This window comes from Balaenoptera musculus, chromosome 7, assembly GCF_009873245.2.
Source record: "Balaenoptera musculus isolate JJ_BM4_2016_0621 chromosome 7, mBalMus1.pri.v3, whole genome shotgun sequence".
Taxonomy (NCBI): Eukaryota; Metazoa; Chordata; class Mammalia; order Artiodactyla; family Balaenopteridae; genus Balaenoptera; species Balaenoptera musculus.
The window spans coordinates 2,304,242-2,326,166 of record NC_045791.1 but is presented as its reverse complement, the minus strand read 5'-3'; the positions used below and the strand labels follow the sequence as shown (position 1 = coordinate 2,326,166).

Genomic DNA, 21,925 nt, shown 5'->3' with positions numbered 1-21,925 from the left:
GACAAGAAGGCAGCCTCGAGTCCCAGGTTTCCCAGCAGCACCTGCCAAGGAGGCCCTAAAGAAGAGGGGTGTCTCCTTGCAGCCAGCCTCATGGCACAGAGGTGCAGGTGCCTCAGGTGACGTCTTCATCATCAGGCCCTGGCTCTAGCCGGCACCCGCCAATACCACTCCACGTGGTAGTGGAAGCTTGCTGTGCCCACACTGCCCAGCATGGAAGCACATGCAGCTCCTGAGCACGTGAAATGTGGGCAGCGCAAGCGAGGGAGTGAACTGTAACGTTACTCACTCTTAACTGATTTAAGGTAAAACTTAAGTAGTTATGCGTGGCCAGCGGCTACTTTACCGGGCAGCATGGCTCTGAGAAGAACAGCTCAGCAGTGCCAGCTCAGGCTCCTATTCTGACGGCCTCCAGTGGCTCCCCACCCCCTCCCCAGGCCGCCCACGCACCACGTGGGCCTCTACTCGGCACGTGCAGTCTCAGAGCCCCGACAAGAGAGGATGCCAAGCAGAGAGAACTTCTAGCTCTCTTTCACGACACCTACACTCCCAAGTCCACAGCACGTCCCCTCAGCTGAGCAGCCCTGCTGCGTTCTCGTCCCGCAGGCCGCTAGGTAGTCAGCATGTGACCTAAACACACCGACGAACTTAACCTCTGCCAACACCCTGCTCACAAAGGCAAAATACAGTCGTGATCACACACGTCGATAAACTGCCCAGAGCCACTCGGCTCAGGCGGAGCCTCTTCTCTTGGCTTCTCACAGGATGTCCATCTAGCAGCCTCTGGCTAAGCCAGATGCAGCCTTTCAGCAGGTACTAGTGCAGTGCATAGCTATAGACCTCTGTGAACCGAAGAGCGTGAACAAGTCGTCGTCCTTCTCCTCAAACAGGTCCGCACGCTAAATAAAACCACAGGCTGCGTGATGCCCCGCTGACCACAGACATTCCCAAGAGAGCACGAAACAGCACTTAAACTATCTCCATCCCTCTGGGTCTTTAACTCCCTTTTCACCCAGTGACCCATCACGTGTTTTGCAAAGAAGCTACAGATGAAGTTAGGCTACTCCTGAGACACAGGCGGCGGCAGGCAGGGTACCTTCACGGGTGCCTTGCAGCCGTCGCTGCCCCCTCTGCCCAGCTTGCCGTAGTCCCCGTCCCCCCAGGACCAGACGGTGTCGTCCTCCGTGAGGCAGAGGGTCTGGGCGTCCCCACTGCCACAGGCGACGTCGACCACACGGTGGCCCTGCAGCACCTCCACCTGCAGAGAGAGGGGCACTGAGGACGTCTGACCGCAACAGAAAGGAGGCTCTCCCCGGAGGGGCTAATGTGCTGGGATTTGGGGTGGGGGGGTGAGGGCGCCTGTCTTAATTCTTTACAGAGAACAGGGAATCTTAATGGTCCTGCAGGCCAAGACAGAAGACACCCTTGCATATGTGAACTCTGAGCATCTCAGCTGTAGGAGGCAGGTCCCAGGGTCCAGTGCTCAGTCCTGCCGCTCACCCTACAGCCTCACCTAAATCACAGTGGACCTCCTAGAAGACAAAGCCTCTAGCTAGATGCCAAGTAATATTTACTAGTGTAGATAAAAGGGTATTTCAAACACTATCCTGTTTAAACGCCCCATGAAATATATATCAAGGTGGTTTCTATTCCCACCAAAAAAACCACTGTTAACTCTGAAACTAAAAAGAATCTGGAACAGGAAATACTGCGGATTTTTAAAAAGCACAGCGACAACGGCAAGCCGCCCCTCCAGGCCTCCCGAGCACAGCCCCTCCTCACCAGCTTCGGCTTCAACTGGTCCTCACTGTCACTGTGCCCCAGGCGGCCATACCGGCCTTTGCCCCACGTGTAGAGGTCCCCGGCTGCAGTGACACAGGCGCTGTGGGCGCCACCGGCAGCGACATCAACCACCTCTATTCCCCTCAGAGACTCGATGACACGAGGACGGTCACACGGACTGCAAAAGAGGTCACCAAAGAGAACTGAAATAGCTTCACTCGTAAATATTTTTAAATTATTAAATATAGGCTTTGGGTGTGCTGCTCATTTATTCAATGTACACCTCTCAGCCTACATACATCTGTCAAGTCAATCATTAAATCAGTCTGGAAGAATCATTCAGGCCTGAACTCAAAATCACGTAATTCCCTACCTCCCTCCTTTTATACAAGCTGCCCAAATGCCAGAGAGGAGATGTACAGTCTAAATCAGGGGCTGGAAGACTAGCACTTACAGATGGGCCATGTCTGGCCCATGACCTGTTTTTGAAAGGCCAGTGAGCTGAGAATGGGTTTTGCATTTTTTAAGGGTTGTAAAACCAACAAACAAACGAAAACCACGAAAGGAGGATATACAACACAAACTGTATGTGGCTGGCCTAAAATATTTATTACTATCCGGCCTTTTGCAGAAACAGCCTGCCCACCCTTGCTACAAATCAACATTTCATCTAAGGAGTCAACTAGTCTATATGTAAACATGGCAAGCCTGACAACAAACTTCTTTTTCTGATTACTGAGTTTTGAAAGCTATTTATAATGATTTTGGATATAAGACCTGAGTCAGATATATGATGGCAAATCTGCTTTCCCAGTCTGTGGCATGTGCTTTCCACCTCTTAACAGTGTCTTTCAAAGAGAAGTTCACAATTTTTTTAAAGTCCAATTTATCCTATTTTTCTTTACTGGATTGTGCTTTTGGAGTTCTATCTAAAAATCTTCGTCTGACCTAAGGTCACAAAAGTTTTCTCTCATGTTTTCTTCTAGAAGTTTTTAGTTGTAGGTTTTAGATTTATGAGTTAATTTTGGATATGATGCAAGATAAGAATTCAAGTTCAAAGATCGAGGTGTTCCCTTAGGCAAGGCTGAAGATTTCAGTCTGTGGTATTTGGAATTTAGGCTGCAGTCCTTGTTTTTGGATGGATCACTGGGTTTGTGGCACAGTCCATGCTTTAAACCAGATCTGAACAGAAGAATGGCTACTTGGCCCAGGGAGAAGTAGATGAAGTATTTGGTTTAATTTTGGACATTAATGGCGCAAGATAAGAATTTAAGTTCACTGTTTACCATATGGTTGTCCAATTGTTCAAAACCATTTGTTGAAAAGACTATCTTTTCTCCAATAAATTGTCTTTGCACTTTTGTAAATTATGCGCCGCAAATCGTGAGGGAGGAATCAAGTTTCATTTTTCCACACTCATTGTATTGGTATTTGTGGGTACGTTTTTGGACTTCCTATCCTATTCTGCTCCACGATACATTTCCCGCTCATTGCAATAATCCCACACTGCCTGATTACTGCATCTTTAAAATGAGACTTGAAGTTAAATAGTGGCAGTCCTCCAACTCTGCTCCTCATTTTCAAAGCTGTCTTGACTATTGTAGGTACTCTTCATTTCCACATGAATTTTATAATCAGCTTGTCAATTTCTACAGAAATTCTGATTGGGAAGGGGTTGGATCAATAGGTTAGTTTGGGGAAAACCAACGAACCAACAATACTGAGCCTTCCAACCCATGAACACAGCGTGCTCCTCCATTATTTTAGGTCTTTTAAAATTTCTCTCAGCAGTATTTTATAGTTTTTTGTCTGTAAGTTATCCATATCTTTGGGTCAAATTTATTCCTGACTATTTTGATTTTAGGGGGAGGGTACCATAAATGGTATTTTAAAATTTCAATTTCTGATTGCATATGTATATGTATAAAGACACAGAGTTGACTTTTTTTAATGCAGAAATGTTTTCTTTATTTGCCTACAATAGACTTTTATTTACTGATCTTCTATCCTGCAACCCTGCTAATCGCACTCATTAATTCTAGTAGCTTTTTTGTAGATGCCATCAGATTTTCTACATAAATAATCATATTATGTGTAAGTGGACAGCTTTAATTCTCCTTCCAATCTGAATGCCTTTTATCTCTTTGCATTGTTGTGCTGCACTTGCTAAACCTGCTAAACAACGCTGAATACAACTGGTGACAGACAGCAGCAGACGTCCTTGTCTTGTTCCTGGAGATAGAGAAACCGTTCATTCAGCCTGTCACCATCAGGTACCACATTAGCCCTAGCTTGCTTGCTTTCTCTTTCATTCATTCATTCATTCATTCATTCATTTATGGCTGTGTTGGGTCTTCCTTGCTGCGTGCGGGCTTTCTCTAGTTGCGGCGAGCGGGGGCTACTCTTCATTGCGGTGCGCGGGCTTCTCATTGCGGTGGCTTCTCTTGTTGCGGAGCACGGGCTCTAGGCACTCAGTAGTTGTGGCTCGCAGGCTCTAGAGCGCAGGCTCAGTAGTTGTGGCACACGGGCTTAGTTGCTCCGCGGCATGTGGGATCTTCCCGGATCAGGGCTCGAACCCGTGTCCCCTGCACTGGCAGGCGGATTCTTAACCACTGAGCCACCAGGGAAGTCAAGCCCTAGCTTCAACAGAGATGCCCTTTATCAAGCTGAGGAAGTTTTCTCTCATTCCCAGATTGCTGAAAGTTTTTATCAGAAACAAATGTTAGTTTGCCAAATGCTTTTCTGCCTTTCATCTACTGAGATAATCTACATAGTTTTTCTTTTTTACACTGATCAATTTTCTAATGTTAAAACAATTATTCAATACTGGCAAAAACCTCATTTGGCCTTACTGCTTTATCCTTTTACATACTGTTGGATTCAACTTTCTAAAATATTAAGAATCTTTACATCTATGTTCATGAAGGATATTGGTCTATATTTTCCTAATAACATCTGAGTCTGGTTTTGATATAAGAATAAAGCTGTCCTCAAAAAAGTAAATTGGCGAGAATTCCCTCCTCAATTTTCTGAAATTGACTGTGAAGAACTGGTATTATCTGTTACTTACATGTGTGTGGTAGAAATCACCACTCATCTATCTGGTCCTGAGGATTTATTTGCGGGAAATTCAATTTCATAAATAGACAAAGGGCCATTCAAGTCATCTAATTTTTCTTGAGTGAGCATTAAAGAATGTGTGTCATTTGAGGAATTTGTCCAGTTCATCTAAAAAGTTCAATCTGTTGGCATAAAGTTCTTTAATATACTTCATCTTTCAATAACTACATTCTGCGGTGATGAAAACTTCCTCATTCCTATAATTTGTGTGTGTGTGTGTGTGTGTGTGTGTGTACAGATAGATAGATAGATAGTCTAGATGGAGGATTTACTGATGATGCTAACTTTCTCAAAGAACCAACTTCTGTTTTCTTTAATTTTTCTCTATTTCTGTTTTCTAGTTCATGGATTCTTGCTCTGATCTTTCTTAGTTCCTTCATTCTGCTCACTTTGTCTCTCTTATTCTGCTCACTTTGTCTTTCTTATTCTAGTTCCTTAAAGTAGAAGCTGAGGTCATTGTTTAGAGATCATTTTTCTTTTATCAAAAGGCATCTCATGCTATAAATCTCCTTCTAAGTACTGCTTCTGCTGGATCCCACACATTTTTATATGTTGTTTTCATTTTCACTCAGATCAAAATTCTTTCTAATTTAGCAATGATTCCTTCTTTGACCCATCAGTTATTTTTACGTTTTATTTACTTTCCAAATATATGGAGGATTTTCCATACTTTATAGTAATTGATTTCTAATTAATTCCATTGCGGTCCGAGAAAATCTTTTATATAACTTGAATCTTTTTGATTTATGAGATTTGTTTTCTGGCCCAAATTACGGTCTATATTGGCAGCTGTTCCACGTGTACTTGAAAAGAATGTGCTTTTGTTAAGTAGTGTTGTATAGTGGTAATTAGATCAAATTGGTCGATAAAGTTGTTCAAGTCTTCTGACAAATCTTCTATCTACCTATCAGTTATTGAGGGAGGGATATTAAAATCTACAACTGTAAATTTGTCTGTTTCTCCTTGCAGCTCTGTCATTTTGTTTAATTTCATATATTTGGAAAATCTATTATTAGTTGTGTAAACACTTAGGATTATGTCCTCTTGATGAACTGACCACATCATCATCATAAAATGACCCTTTTTATCTCTGTTGATATTCTCTGATGTTACATCTAGTTTGTATAATATTAATATAGGCATTCCAGCTTTCTTTTCATCTGTGTTAGCATATTTTCCCACCCTTTTATTTTTGATCAATTTATGTGTTTAAATATAGACGTGTTAAATACAAAGTTTGTTCTATGTAGCATATTGTTTGATCTTGCTTTTATATGCATTCTGACAATGACTTTTAATTGTGGTGTTTAGATCATTTAACATTTGATGTGACTGTTAATATATTTTGGTTTAGATCTATATCTTACTATTTGTTTTCTATTTGTCTCATCTGTTTACTCCATTTTTTCTTTTTTCTGGTTTCTTTCGAGTATGTTCTTCGATTTACTTTAACTCCTTTGTTGGCTTATCAGATAAAACTTTTTGTTGCGTTATTTTCGGGGTTGCTTTGGCAGATGTAGAATGCATCTCTAACGATTAGAGTTTAGTCTGGGGTCATGTACTACATCATGTATAGTATAAGAACTTCACAACAGTATATGTCCATTTCCTGCCTCTAACCCCAGCCTCTGTGCTACTGCTGTCATATATTTTACTCCTATGTATGTTTTAAGCATCTCAATTCATTTTTACCATATCCTGAAAATATTCAATTATCTCTTAAAGAGATTTATTTAATAAGGGAAAACATCATGATATTAACCCATGTAGTAATTTCCTCATTCATTTGTATAGATCCCTGATTCCATCTGGTATAATCTTCCTCTGGTTTGAAGTAATTCCTTTAAATTTTTAGTTGTACAGATCTGGAGGTGGTGAATTATTTCAGCTTTTGTATGCCTGCATAAGTCTATTTCAAATTCATTCCTGAAAAAATAGTTTCACTGAGTAAAAAAATCTAGGCTGACAGTTATTTTTACTTTCAGTATCTCCCACTGTATTCTACCTTACATTATTTCTTATCAGAAATTCACTGTCACCCTTTATCTTTTATTCTGTACGTAACTGGTATCTTTCCCCCTGGCTGCTTTAAAACTTCTTGCTCCTTATCAATGGCCTTGAGCAATTTGATTATGATGTGCTTTGGTGTAGTTTCCTTCATGTTTCTCTTGCTTAGGGTTCTCTGAGCTTCTTGAATGTGTGGGTTTATAATTATCATCAAATTCGAAATTTTTTCAGCCATTACTTCTTCAAAATCCCCATCTTCATCACTTTTGGTGACTCCAATTATGCATGTATTGGGCCATTTGAGGTTGTCCACAGCTCACTGATACTACAGTCTTTTTATATATTCTTTTTTTTGTTTGTTTCATTTGGATAGTTTCTACTGCTATATATTCAAGTTCACTGACCTTTTCTTCTGCAATGTTCAATCTGCCATTAATCCCATGCACTGTATTTTTCATTTTAAACATTGTATTTTTCTTGGACATTGTATTTCTTTAGGACTTTGACTTGGGCATTTAAATATCTTTCAGTCTCCACCTAACATGTTCAAGTTTTTCCTCTAGCTTACTGAAGATAGAACTGTTTCAGTGTTCTTGTCTAGTAATTCTATCACTTGTGTCACTTCTGGGTCAGTTTCAATCAACTGACTTTTCTCCTTATATGGGTTGTATTTTCCTTCTCTTTTGTGTGCCTGATAATTTTTTTATAGCTTTATTGAGATAAAATTGACATATAATATTGTGTAAGTTTAAGGTGTACAATATGATTTGATAGATGTATATATTGTGAAATGGTTACTACAATAAGGTTAGTTAACAAATCCTTCACCTCACATGTTTACTTTTGTATGTGTGTGGTAAGAACATTTAAGATGTACACTTTTAGCAACTTGCATATATGTACAATACAGTATTGTTAACTGTATTCACCATGCTGTACATTAAATCCCCAGAACTTATTGATCTCATAACTGGAAGTTTGTACTCTTTTAGCAACATCTCCCCATTTCCTCCACCCCTAACCCCTAGCAACCACCAATCTGCTCTCTATTTCTGAGTTCAGCTTTTTTAAGATTCCACATATAAGTGAGATCATACAGTTTTTTTGTCTTTCTCTGACGCATTTCACTTAGCATAAAGTCCTCGAAGTTCATCCATATTGCTGCAAATGGCAGGATTTCCTTTTTCATGGTTGAACAATATTCATATACACATACATACACACACACACACACACACACACATTTTTCTTTCTCCATTTGTCTGTCAATGAACACTTAGGGGTTGATTCTTTATCTCGGCTATTGTAAATAATGCTGCAATGAACATGGGAGTGCAGATATCTTTTTGAAATAGTGGTTTCATTTCCTTCAGCTATATACCCAGAAGTGAGATTATTGGATCATATGCTAATTCAATTTTAAATTTTATGAGGAACTTCCACACAGTTTCGCACAGTGGCTGCACCAATTTACATTCCCACCAACAATGTACAAGGGCTCCCTTTTCTCCACACCCTCGCAGGTACTTGTTACGTCTTGTCTTCTTGATGATAGCCATTCTAACAGTTGTGAGGTGATATCTTACTGTGGTTTTGATTTGCATTTCCCTGATGATTTAGTGATCTTGAGCAATTTTTCATGTGCCTGTTGGCCATTTGTATGCCTCCTGGAAAAATGCTTATTCAGGTCCTTTGCCCATCTGTTAATTGAGTTATTTGGTTTTTGTTTGCTATTAAGTTGTATGAGTTTCTTATGTATTCTGGATCTTAACCCCTGATCAGTTATATGATTTGCAAATATTTTCTCTCATTCCACAGTTTGCCTTTTCACTGTGTTGTTCTTTTGCTGTGAAGAAGCTTTTTAGTTTGATGGAGTCCCACTTGTTTATTTTTGCCTTTGTTGCTTGTGCTTTTGGTGTCATAGCCAAAAAATCATTGCCAAGACCAATGTCAAAGAGCTTTTTCCCTATGTCTTCTTCTAGGAGCTTTATCATTTCAGGTCTCATAGCCAAGTCTTTAATCCATTTTGAGTTAATTTTTGTGAGTGGTGTAAGAGAGTGGTCCAGTTTCATTCTTTTGCATTTGAATATCCAATTTTCCCAACACTACTGAAGAGACATGTGCCTAATAATTTCTGACTGGATGAACAACATTGTGAATATTATCTTGCTGGGTGCTTGATACGTTTGTTATCCATAAAAACATTCTTGAGCTTTGATCTCTACAACATGGTTAAGTTACTTGTGAACAGTTTAATCCTTTCAGGTCTTGCTTTTTAGCTTTGTGGTGGGATCAGAACAACACTTAGTCTATGGTTAATTTCCTTCCCCTCTGTTGTGCACCATCACTCTTAGTCCTCTACTCAGTGCCCTGTGAATTATGAGGTTTTGGGAGTAGGCACTATCCTCTGCCCTCTGTGAGCTCTGGGAATGTTCCTCCTAATCTTTTTAGGTGGTCTGTTCCTTGGCCTCTCAGATATTCTCCTCACACATGACTGTCAGTATTCACCTCTGGAGATCACTCACCATACTTTACTGCCTGTTATCCAATGTCTTTAGGGCTGCTGTTTCATATATTTTGTCTGGTGCTTTAGTTATTTCAGATGCAAAGGGCCCTGTCATTCCAATTTGGCAGGTAGCTCCCATTACTTTTTAAAAATTTAGTGGGTTTGGTTGCTTTGTTTAAAAAACTGTCATTTGTGTGTCCCTTTCCCCTACTGCCATTTCCTCTGTATTTACAGTTTTAGTATCTGCATATTAACAAAATGCCAACTGCGATTCAGCGGATGACTCAGGACGAGGGGAAGGGGACTTGGGGGAAAAGGACAAGATGAAGATCACCATATTTAGAAATCAAAATTCAGAACTGATTTCCCCCCAATAGAGGGGTCATGTAGGCAAGCCTAAATAATTTCACATGAACTTATTTCTGCTAAATGAGTCATTAACTTTGAGTAGATTATTACAAATGTTGTCTTAAAAAAAAAACTGCCAATACACCATACAAGCATTAACACAAACAAACAAGAAGAGGAAAACATAACATTAAAAATGATGTTTTCACATAATACCTTCTGTTGCCATGCCCCAACTTCCCATCTTCTGCCTCACCCCAAGAGTAAACTTCTCCTTCTGAAGAGAGGGCAAGACAGTGTTTTCCTCCTGAGTTCACAGCTACTTTCTTAATAAACACATGCTGAATGGATTCAAGTAATGTTGGGGTAGATACCGACTCTGTCCCTCCAATTCCTAGTCTGCCGCCTGCACCATACCCAGTGGCATACAGCTAAGACAAGAAAAAGTAATATAAACATCAGATTTTTATCTAAATATATTTCAGTAAATAATAAACCAATTAGTTCATTTTAGTAATTAATAACCTATATTTTAGTAATTAATAAATCAAATCAATGCTCTAGATATTTTTACCACAGAAATATAAAATTAAAAATTAAAAATCACAGGGATGTTTAAGACTTTATTTTTGCTTTATCAGATCTCTAAAAATTAAAGAAAAAGTTATAATTAATAGAAACCCCAAATTCAGAAAATGTATTTTGAAAACATGGTCTCTTCCCTGGAAGCATTTCTATTTTTGTCTAGAATAGCAACTACAATTAATACCAAGAAAAATAAAAACGATTTAATCAGCTACTATATGCAAATCCCAGATAAATAACACCTACAGAAACACCCATATGAAAATTATACATATACTTAGTACTTCAGCAAGGCAGCATACAAATCACACAGTAGAATATACTACTTTTCTTTCATTCTAAGTGGGTAATTGATTTGGGACACAAAACATCTTTACCATAAAAAAAAAAAAAACAAGATGGCCATTTCCAGATGCATGTCAAACACCCCTCCTATAACAATTTAAATGCTGTTTCATATTGTTTCAAATGTTCTGCTGCACTGACACAACAGTACGGAAACTTCAAGGACTAAAACAGGAAGTGAAACCAAGAATTCAGATGGATAAATGAACCCAAAGTCAGCCTCCCCGGGAAGGTTTTAAGGCTCTCGAGTGCACCGGGTATGGGCAGTGAGGCACCAAGCCTAAAGGGAGACTCTAGAAAGGAGAGGCTCTGAAGCACTTTCCCTCACTCAGACTGTGAATGAGAACTAAGAAGAAAACAAAGAAAGTTGCCTTTCTCAAAACTTAGGACTGAATGAGAGGGTGGAAAATCTCTCCTGAGAATTCATAACCACAAAAGCTGGTCCATGAGTTGGTTTTCAGTCTGAATTAATGCTACCTATGGTCTAAATTCCATAGGTAGAGAATTTAATTTACAATGGCTTAAGTTGGTAGTACCCGGGGTCACAAATTCTCGTTTGATTAGTGACTTCAAACTAGGCCTCTGACACCACAAACTTCTTAACCAGCACAAGCAGGAGACAACACCATGAAAAAGTGAAAACGTGCTGCCTTCTTCTTTTACTTTCTCTTCATTTAGATACTGCCTGATCCCTCCTCAGTCTTCTGTCTGGAACTCCTCCTCTCAGACACCTTTCATGGAGCTATTTCCAGGCAGTTTTCCATGCTTCAAAATCGTCCCATCCTATCAGAACTTTATTGTTCAGAGTCCCATTCCTGTGAGATATTTAGCTTTCTAAGATGTTAGTAGATTCTGATAGTTTAGGATATCATCTTTTAAAATGTGTCCATTAAATGTACCCTGTAATAAAATACCTTAGCTGAGAGAAATCAAAAGCAAAACAAAACGAAACATGCAAAAAACAAACAAAAATAACTAGGCCTCAAAGAATTTCTACATCAAATTTTCCAAGGAAAATGGTCAGCTCATAGTTTTAAAAATTCCCATTATCTAAAAGGAAGGAAGGCACCATGAGAGAGAGTCAGAAGAAAAAAAGTCCAATATTATGTTTAAAGAAATAAAAGCTTGAAAGTATCCCCAAGGAATACGAGACCATAAGGTAACCCAAAGCAGAACTTCCAGAAATTAAAAAAACATAGTTGAAACAAAAAACCCAGAAGTATTAAACAGAAGATTATAAACAGGTGAAGAAATCAGACAACTAGAAAATGGATCTAAGTAAATTATCTAGCATATGGCACAGAAACACAAAGAGAAGAGGAAATAGAAAAGAAGAGAGAATTTGGGATAGACCTCCTCACCTGAACGTCAATCAGAACTCAGAGTTTTAGGTAAAGATCATACAGAGAATATGGAAGAGGCAATATTTGAAAAAATAATGTCTGAGAATTTACCAGAGTTGTTAAAAGACCACTTCTCAGAGCCAAGAAGCCCACCCCTCATCCCTCACCACCTGGCAGAAACAAAACAACACAAAAAAGGGCAGGAAAAGTAAAAAGAAACTGACATCTAAATATATCCTAGTGAAACTGTAGATCACTAAAGAAAGACCTTGAAAGCAGCTACAAAGAAAAGATTTACTACCTTCATTTGGGTAAAAATTAATCTGACTGCTGACATCCTATTAGCAACAACGAATGCCAAAAACCAGAAGAATAAAACCTTTAATAGGCTGACTGAAAATAATGGTCAACTGAAAATGTTATACTCTAGAACAGGGCTTGGCAAATCAGGCCCACCGCCTGATTTTGCCACACCCATTCATTTACATATTCTCCACAATTCATAATTGCAACAGAGATCAGACTATATGATTCCCATAGCCAAAAATACTATCCTTTACCTAGAAAAAGGACAAAACTAAGATATTTTTAAATAAACAACAAAAACAATCAGGAGATTAACCAACAATAGACTCTCACAAAAGGAAACTGAAAATATACGCTTAAAGTAGAAGAAAAATGATTGCAAATATAAGATCTGAAACATACGAAATAATTGGTGAGCAAAGATGTGTATAGCATTTGGGTAAATCCAGAAAACACACGGTCTATATAAAACAACAATAATAATAATGCCTATCATTCGGGGAACAGGTTAGTGCCAAAACACAGGATAACAAAGGATCAGTCTTTTTAATTTGAGAGGAGTATAGAAATACTAATTAACTTTAGATTTTAAATATACATGTTAAAATCACCAGGAAACAACTAAGAGACATAATTCTCCAGAAAACAGAAAAAGAGAGCTACGCTTCAACCCTTGCTATGAGGCTAGCCCGACCTTGATACTTTTGGCGGGCAGCCTCTGACATGGTTCCCAGGAGTCCCTGCTTGCAGGGATTCCCGCCCCTATGTAATCCCTTCTTGGATGTGGGCTAGACCTAGTGACTCTCTTCTAATGGACAGAATACAGCAACAGAGATGGAGTGTCACTTCTGGAGTAGCTCACACAAGACTGTGACTTCTGTCTTGCTCTCACGCTCTCCTGCCCTCTCCCTTGCTCGCTCTGATGAATCCAGCTGCCACGTAGTGAGATAGCAAAGAGCTGAGAGCAACCTTAGCCAACAGGTCATGGGGAGCTGAATTTTCCTCAGGCCAGCCTTGCAGCAACTGCAGCCTGACGAGAGATTCTGGGCTGGAGGCCCAAGCTAAGCCACCCGGAGAAACTGTGAAATAATAAATGTGTATTGTTTTACGCTAACTGTTGTAAGTTAAACAGATAACTAACATATTGGGTTGGCCAAAAGGTTCTTTCGTTTTTTTCTGTAAGATGGCTCTACTAGAGCTTAGTTGTCTTTAACTTCATTTGAAACAATTTTGTTAGACTGTATTGGGACAGCTGTCATATCAGTGTGCATTTAAAAAAAAAATCAAAATTGGTGCATTTTTGTGTAGCCATTCTAATATTGAAGATGGAGGGGGGAAAAAGCAACATTTTTGGCACATTATGCTTTATTATTTCAAGAAAGGTAAAAACGCAACTGAAATGCAAAAAAAGATTTGTGCAGTGTATGGAGAAGGTGCTGTGACCGACTGAACATGTCAAAAGTGGTTTGCAAAGTTTCATGCTGGAGATTTCTCGCTGGACCATGCTCCACGGTCAGGAAGACCAGTTGAAGTTGACAGCGATCAAATCAAGACATTCACTGAGAACAATCAACATTGTACAACAAGGGAGATAGCCGACATACTCAAAATATCCAAAACAAGCACTGAAAATCATTTGCAGCAGCTTGGCTATGTTAATCACTTTGATGTTTGGGTTCCACCTTAGTTAAGCAAAAAAAAAAAACCTTCTTGACCGTATTTCCACATGTGATTCTCTACTGAAATGTAACAAAAATGTTCTGTTTTTAAAACAAATTGTGATGGATGGTGAAAAGTGGATACTGTACAACAATGCGTAACGGAAGAGATCGTGGGGCAAGCGAAATGAACCACCAACAACCACACCAAAGGCTGGTCTTCATCCAAAGAAGGTGATGTTGTGTATATGGTGGGACTGGAAGGGAGTCATCTATTATGAGCTCCTTCTCGAAAACCAAATGATTAATTCTGACAAGTACCGCTCCCAATTAGACCAACTGACAGCAGGACTCAACCAAAAGCGTCCAGAATTAGTCAACAGAAAACGCATAATCTTCCATCAGGATAACGTAAGACTGCATGTTTCTTTGATGACCAGGCAAAAACTGTTACAGCTTGGCTGGGAAGTTCTGATTCATTTGCCGTATTCACCAGACATTGCACCTTCAGATTTCCATTTATTTTGGTTTTTACAAAATCCTCTTAATGGAAAAAATGTCAATTCCCTGAATACTGTAAAAGACACCTGGAACAGTTCTTTGCTCAAAAAGGCAAAAAGTTTTGGGAAGATGGAATCATGAAGTTGCCCGAAAAATGGCAGAAGGCAGTAGAACAAAACCGTGAATACGTTGTTCAACAAAGTTCTTGGTGAAAATGAAAAATGTGTCTTTTATTTTTAACCTAAAAACCGAAGGAACTTTTTGGCCAATCCAACAGTACCATAACCAGACATGGAGTGGGTAAGACAAGAATATTATGATGATTACACTCATGATCCTGGATCTCCCAAAAATCCCAAACACAAACCAAAAAAATATGAAACAGAACCTGACCAAGTAAGGTTTTTCCAAAGAATGCAAGACTATCTGATATAAGGAAAACAATTAATCCAATTCACTATATTAATCCACTAAAGGAGAAAAACATCTGTATGATTATTTTTTAAACATAGGAAGAATGTTTGACGAAAGTCAGTACCTATTCCTAAACAGGAAAAAGAAGGGAACTTCCTTAATCTGATACAGGGCATCTACCAAAACCCCACAGTAAGTGTGTAAAGCATTCCATCACAGTGTTTCCTTTGCAGCCTGGATCAAGCCAAGAACAGGTCCACTACCACCCTGTTCAATACTGTACTGCAGCACCCACCAGCCTGATGAGCTCCATTTCTCCCATGCAGAGGAGAAAAGTAAAAGTAAAAGACAGGTGAACTGGAAAGGAAGGAACAAAATTTATTTACAGAACATGGCTTTATAAAGAAGATACAAAACAGTTTGAGATACTAAGAAAGAAAAGAGTATAATAAGGTCACTAGACATAACGTCAATATATAAATACTAACGATTTCCATGTAGCAGTAGCAATTAATTTTTTAAAAGACAGCATTATGATAGCAAACAAAAAAGGAATACATACGTTTAACGACCTGATATGCAAACAATTATAACACGCTTTTGTATGTATGCTGCATCTCAAAATAAAAAATTCTAAAACCACAGAACTCATTAAAGATTATACAGAAATACTTCAGAACGATAACTGCTTCCAGCACACCATAAGCACTGTGTACATAATCTTGAGATAATGTTTTAGCACAGAATCGTTATACATGCTGTGAACCAAACAAATGCCCTCCAGCCACAGCTGTCTCAGTTTCCGTGTCAGTATGACACAGGAAATGCACCTTCTTACCTTCCCATCAGCTGTCACTGCAAAGAGCGTCTGCTCGCCTCCAATTAACTGCACGGGTCTGAGAGCTGCAAGGGCTTCACATGGAGTGGGGACTTTAACTTTTGCACCTTCGATGCCCCCAAGCTGACCCCTATGATTATGACCCCAACCATAAATGGTTCCACTGCCGCCAGCAGAAAGAGTCCAGTCATCTGGTCGCCTGTAACAAACATTAAGAGAACAATTGACATGGGAAAGAACTGCACGTGAAGCACCATTCTCTCACAGACAACATTGTTTCTTGTTTCTGATATAGTAAACCTGTTCATCCACTGCACAAGTTGTTCATCTTGCTCTCTTCTAAAAATGCCGTGGCTCTCGTGGAGAACATCCATGTTTTCGCCGTCTGCCATTAATTCACGAATTTTCTTAGCCACCTGGACAACGTAATTATGAGATTATACATCAAACACTCATCTCTCAAGAATAAAATAAAAAATACTAAGGTAAGAAGACAGGAGAGGAGGTCTCCCCACCCAAGAATATGAGGGAATGCCAACATCAACATCGTGACTTTACAGTTAATAAGCAAAACCAACATGATTATATCACGTTGAAGATATTTTAAAATGTTCTGGACAGTATCATTATATCTTTACTAAAAATAAACTTTAACTGAAATTTACAGTATCAGTTTATTCATCTTCACCTATGTGCTTTTTTCTTTATGATATTCCTTGGCAAGAGAAATGTTACTGTGTCTCATAATATTGGCATCTTTTTACACTATAAAGAAAACACTGTGCATCCCAAAAGTGGTTCCAAAGTAACGTGCAATACCTCATCGAGAAACAGACGGGGCAGCGGTGTTCTCTTGTCCAGGGCCACAGCAACACGGGAGGCCATGCAGTACCTTCGGAACCAAGCCCACTTGTGCGTCTCAGCACAGCAAGGGAGTGTGTCTAATTCCAGGTCACAAGCGAGAGCTACTAGTACCTGCAGCCACCACAAATTAACAACACAGGGACACTCAGAGACACGGCTAACATTCCACTTCACCAACACTGCCTGCCAAAGACGGCCCCCACGCAGGCTCCCTGTGGGTCCTCCTTCAGAATTCCTCATGCCAGGCTGACTGCCACGTGCCCAGCAAGGGTCTTAGCATCACCAGTGATGTGGATTACTCCTACCCAGTTACTAGCAATGCACCTGACAACAGGATCTCAGATCAGACCACTGCTACAACACTTGACACCTAAATCAAGGCACCTGAAAGCACACTGATACTTAAAGTACAAGGGCTTAGATCACACAGTTACTCCGGAAAATTTTTCATATTCAACTTCAGCAATAGCTACACCTGCCCTCAGGGGTGCCTGATACTTGATGCACTGCGCTCGCTGGCTCTCTGTGGCTCTCTCATCGCTTCAGAACAAGTCAAGTATTACCTTGAAGAATGGGCTGTGGAGCAGTTGTTTGCCACCTCTCACGATAGGATCTTCATATTCAAACTGCCTTTGCAAAGCTTCTGGAAGGCCTTTCACCAGAGCAGCAAGAGCACTGCCTGAAAAACTCTGCAGAAAACAACCAAATTATAACCTATCCCAGGAAGCCAAATGCAGGGGAGGTGAGCGTTTTGTTCCTGTGAGTCAAATGCTTTATTACATTGATACTGTTCTCCCCTAAAACATGTGATTGATACTTTCAAATAGGAAAAAAATCTAAAAGGACATGATGAACATGAAAATAAGAAAGAAGAACATGAAAATTCACCTCAGAATGTTTGGTCTTAATTTCAGCATAGCAACTCGCAGGGAACCAGAAAGGAACTTTCTGGCCTACAAACCTCCATCTCCAACATGGTTAAGATCAAGAATTCTTTTCATAGTAACTATTTCATCCAGCAAAGGGGATGTGGTGAGTCAGACTCATAAAGTCCAACAGACAATCCTATTCTCACAGTCATCAACATAGGGCTGTTCTTAAAATCAAAGCCCAGCCTGAACTCAATATAGTAGCAATATAAGAGAGTCTGGATGCAAAAAAAGCTGTCTATTCCGATGTGAAATTTCCCAACTCTTCTCGGTGATTTAGAAGTTTACATTATTAAAGCAACACTTTAGTCCCAAAGGGTCACACGACTAGAAACTGTAATGTGATGTTTCGTACCAAAGCCCTCGTTTCCCCATCATCTCCAAGTAGCCTGTTTATGTTAATTGATTGCCCAAATTCAGTTGTAAGAAGCTTCCTTAATCTCTGAAGGGCCCACATTCTGTGACTGGCAGCTGAAATGAGAAGACAGAAAATGTCAGAGGATGACCGTTTTTCTCACGGAGTAAGACAGACCTGACAACAGAGGTACCATTTACCTAAGGCGCTCAGCTGTGCGCACGCTGCCAGAGAGGCTGCAAGGCGGGGGATGATGCTTCTGCTTGAGGCAAGGTTGAGCCGGAAGTCCAGCAGACAGGTTACTAAGTCCATGGACGGACAGGAAAGGACGCAGCGATCAGAAAGGAGGTCCTTAGGGCCTGAAAAAAGAGCACTATTAATGTCCCCTTGCTGGACAGGGCGAGAGCTACCCCACAAGGAGACCTGGACAGATTCAACCAACAGTGAGTGGGCCTCATCCCCCTGGATGCCACGGTTAGAGGGGCGCCTGGGGTGCCGCCACTGTCTTGCACATAACTACGCTCTGTACACTGACATTGTACCTGAAAACTCAAGTGGCCTCAGAGCTGCAACCAGCAGCAGCTGGGAAACTCTGGGTGCGGACGGAGGGCTAGCACCCAGCAGGCAGACAGCTGCAGCAGCTCACTGCAGTTCTCATCTCGGCCACGGTGGGGCCTGGGCAGTGCTGGCTCCCAGCACCACACGAGAAGGCAGACCACAAAGTACTAAGTGAAAATGACAGGCATGTTTCCCTCGCATGGGTCATCAAGCCTTGGTGGCCATAAGCCTCCTCCTCACCTGCAGCTGGCATGATGGGGTAGACTGTGAAGCGCCAGCCCCATCCATTCACAGACCCGTCACTGATGAACTTCCACTTCAACTCATCCCCCGGGATGCGCAGCTCGCTGGACCAGTCAGACCACTCCCGGCCTGGTGGACAAAAGCACACTGCTGTTGGGTCCACCCATCATCAGATCAACATCAGCTTCTTTAGATACAAAGCAAAGTCATTCACGCTGTGTCTGAAGAACAGCGGGCTCCTCCAGCCCACTCCCCATGTGCGTTCACACCATGCCCTTCAACTCACACTGTGGCAAGCAGTTGGGAAGTGGAGGGCAGGCAGGCACTGCTCCAACAGAGACACTCACACACAACCACGATGCTGTGTGAGAGGCCCGCAGACAGCCCGTGCTCACACCCGGGGTCGGGGCCGCAGGGAGGTTCTCGGGGAAGGTCTGATGTAATGGTTGTTACCCAGGCAACAAAGCAGAAAAGCCCTGGTCTTCCTCAAAGAGGGTGCAAATGTTCAAAGGCGCAGGGGGCACCCCTGCGGCACAGGGGCAGCTCAGCAAGGAAGAGCCACCCTCAAGGGAGAGTGGAGCAGCCCAGCCAGAGCCCGGGGCCTGGCGTGCCATGGAGAGGAGCCGGAGAGACAGGCGTGGGGCGTGCCACCCCAACCCGGCTTCTACTTGGAAGCACCATCGGTCAGCGGCATGGAAGTAGCCTGGAGGGAATCTTGGTGGAAGCAGAGAAACCAGGGGGAACATCTCACAACACTACTGAAAACTACATCGACATTTGTCAAACTGCCAGAAAAAAATCCATGCTCATCTGTGACACCACTTCATCTGAAGTAATGTCTTGTGAGTAAAACTCTACTGGGTCACAGCCAGGCCCATGGTTTACATTCGGTCTGTGGCTGTCTTCGCTACAAAGGCAGAGGGGAGTAGTTATGTCAAGAAACGTCTGCTGACCCTTGCTCCAGGTGAAGGATAAAGAAGTCTGAAGAGATCTGCGCACGCGCGCGGGTGCACACGTGCGCACACACACACACACACACACACCCGCACTGATGATTCTAAAAAGCCCAGTGAAGAGCATTTAACAAGCCCCTAGAGAGAGTGATTTGCTCTCGCTCAGCCTCACATTGAGCATGCGGTTGCTCAACCTCCTGAAGCACGTGAGCAGAGTGGAGAGAGGCCCAAAGGAGACATCTCTCGCCCACCCCAGTGCTGTCCACCACACGCGCAGAACACTTCCTCCGCGTGGAGCCCAAGTCCTCACTGCAACCAACTAAAAACCAAAAGCCTTTAAAGCCTTGTAGCATGTCAACATTTACCTGGCATGAGCCCGGCACTACCACACACCTTACAGCACCGTCTCCACTGTCTGGCTGAGACTGGGCCCCAGACGGCCTATGCTCCCAACAAGGACCCGCGCTCACACTAGTCACCCAGTAATCCCACCCAACAGTGGTTAGGGGCAAACATCACTTGAATAATTATCTTACTGAAAGTACTGGGAAGAGGCAGATAAACCTACTGTATTTTGCAGCTGGATCACTTATGGTCCCTTCCTTAAGTCTTACATGAGAATGAAGCAGTAGTAATGTTCTGTTTAGTAATGCTAACGGTTCCGTTCTACAAAGCAAGCTCAACTCGCTTCCCACCTGACCGCACGGAGACAATCCTGTTGACTCCGTCCATGACCGTGAGAGGGTCGTGGCGCCTCTCTGTGGAGCACTGCCGGTCAAACTCCACCCTGAGTCCTTCTGCGCCTGGAGGACAAGTGAGCACAAAACACAAAGTAACGATTCCCACTCAACATACCACAGACAAGGCCAAAAGCCACACAGAAGCAGTGAGACTAAAATGATGTGTAACAGCTAATGAAAAGCAAAAACTCAGGAAGAACTAACCTCAAAAAATACGAACCTAAGACTGAGCACCCCTCTCTCCCACCCTGCCTCCCACAAAAGAATTCACCTGTGATGGAAACGCCTGAAGACATTCTCACTTGGCCAACTGGTTTTGTGGTCTCACTTCTGGGCACATTTTCATGCTGCAGCCCCAGCTGTGAGACCATGCTTTATTATCCTGCCCACCCCCATATTTAAAAAGCCATATAAAATCACATGCACCAAGCATTTAGCATTAGATCTAGAGTCTTCTCTGGGACAAATTAGCTTACAAAAGAATCAGTAAAGGGTAGGACTGGGTTATGATGGAGGGAAGAGGGTGGCAAAATAACTATAAAACCACTCAAAATGATAAGAAACAGTGATTCCAGGGCTCTTCAAATCAATTAACAGCAAGCAACAAATTGAGAAGTGATTATTAATGGAAAAACCTGCCAAACTTGGGTAGGGACAGTGAGAGACTGTGGTGTCCTCGCCTGGGGCTGTTCTACGCAAGCTGGGGCACAGCTCTACCAGGGTGGGACTCTACCTCCCGGGGCTTTATGCTCACTGTGTTGAGCAGGGGAAGTGCCCGGGCAGAGATTCTGGAAGTCAGAGAGTAGGGAGGGCAACTGAGGACACACAGAAAAGCTTGCATCTTTGCTGGCCCGGGGATGGGGGTGTGGCTGGGGGAGTGACAGACCTGAGAACTAGCCAGAACTCTAACAGGAAGATCCTGGAAGTCAGAGAGCAAAGAAGGGCTCAACGAGGACGTCATGGAGGCCTGGATGACGCAAGGCACGTGTACTCAGGAAAACAGGAAGAGTCGGGCACACACACACGCACGGGGAAGACTGCCAAAACACTGACTTCCATGCCCTCCTTGCTCCCACCCACACAGAGATCCACCCGCAGAAGGGAACTCAGCAGGCTTGAGCGCCAAACCAAGCAGACATAGAGCAAACCCTAGAAGTCAGGCTAGAAAACAAAAACCAAAATAGAAAAGTGAGCAGGGACGCCAGTGGATATGTGATGTGGGGGAGAGATTTCAGAGAGTAATTCCAGGCATGTTACAAAACAAACACACAAAACAACCAAAGAAACCCAGCGACAATTACAAATCTTAAAAAAAAAGTCAGAATCCAGGTGACACAATACAATCTAAAATGTCCAGTTTTCAATAAAAAATAATGGGATATGCAAAAACACTGAAAAGTGTGAGCCATACTCAGGAAGAAAATCAGGCAACAGAAACTGACCCTGATGGCCAGATGCTGAACTGAGTAGACATCAACTTCGAAGCAGCTGTAATAAATATGTTCAAAGAGTTCAAGGAAACCAGAGAAAACA

At 41.8% G+C, this 21,925-nt stretch overlaps 1 protein-coding gene across 4 annotated transcripts in view; it reads right to left on the bottom strand.

Annotated features, from left to right (window-relative positions):
• Nucleotides 1-21,925, bottom strand: part of HERC2 (HECT and RLD domain containing E3 ubiquitin protein ligase 2) — a 219,079-nt gene that overhangs the window by 16,969 nt on the left and 180,185 nt on the right. For all 4 annotated transcript variants that reach the window (XM_036856965.1, XM_036856964.1, XM_036856963.1 and 1 more), the window contains 11 exons: nt 20,348-20,455; nt 18,697-18,828; nt 18,099-18,257; nt 17,899-18,014; nt 17,178-17,303; nt 16,570-16,725; nt 16,051-16,166; nt 15,751-15,949; nt 9,977-10,191; nt 1,780-1,957; nt 1,094-1,255 (listed from right to left, as the gene is read on the bottom strand). In XM_036856965.1, coding sequence (XP_036712860.1) covers nt 1,094-1,255; nt 1,780-1,957; nt 9,977-10,191; nt 15,751-15,949; nt 16,051-16,166; nt 16,570-16,725; nt 17,178-17,303; nt 17,899-18,014; nt 18,099-18,257; nt 18,697-18,828; nt 20,348-20,455 — 1,667 coding nt within the window. The remainder of the gene's footprint in view (nt 1-1,093; nt 1,256-1,779; nt 1,958-9,976; nt 10,192-15,750; nt 15,950-16,050; nt 16,167-16,569; nt 16,726-17,177; nt 17,304-17,898; nt 18,015-18,098; nt 18,258-18,696; nt 18,829-20,347; nt 20,456-21,925) is intronic.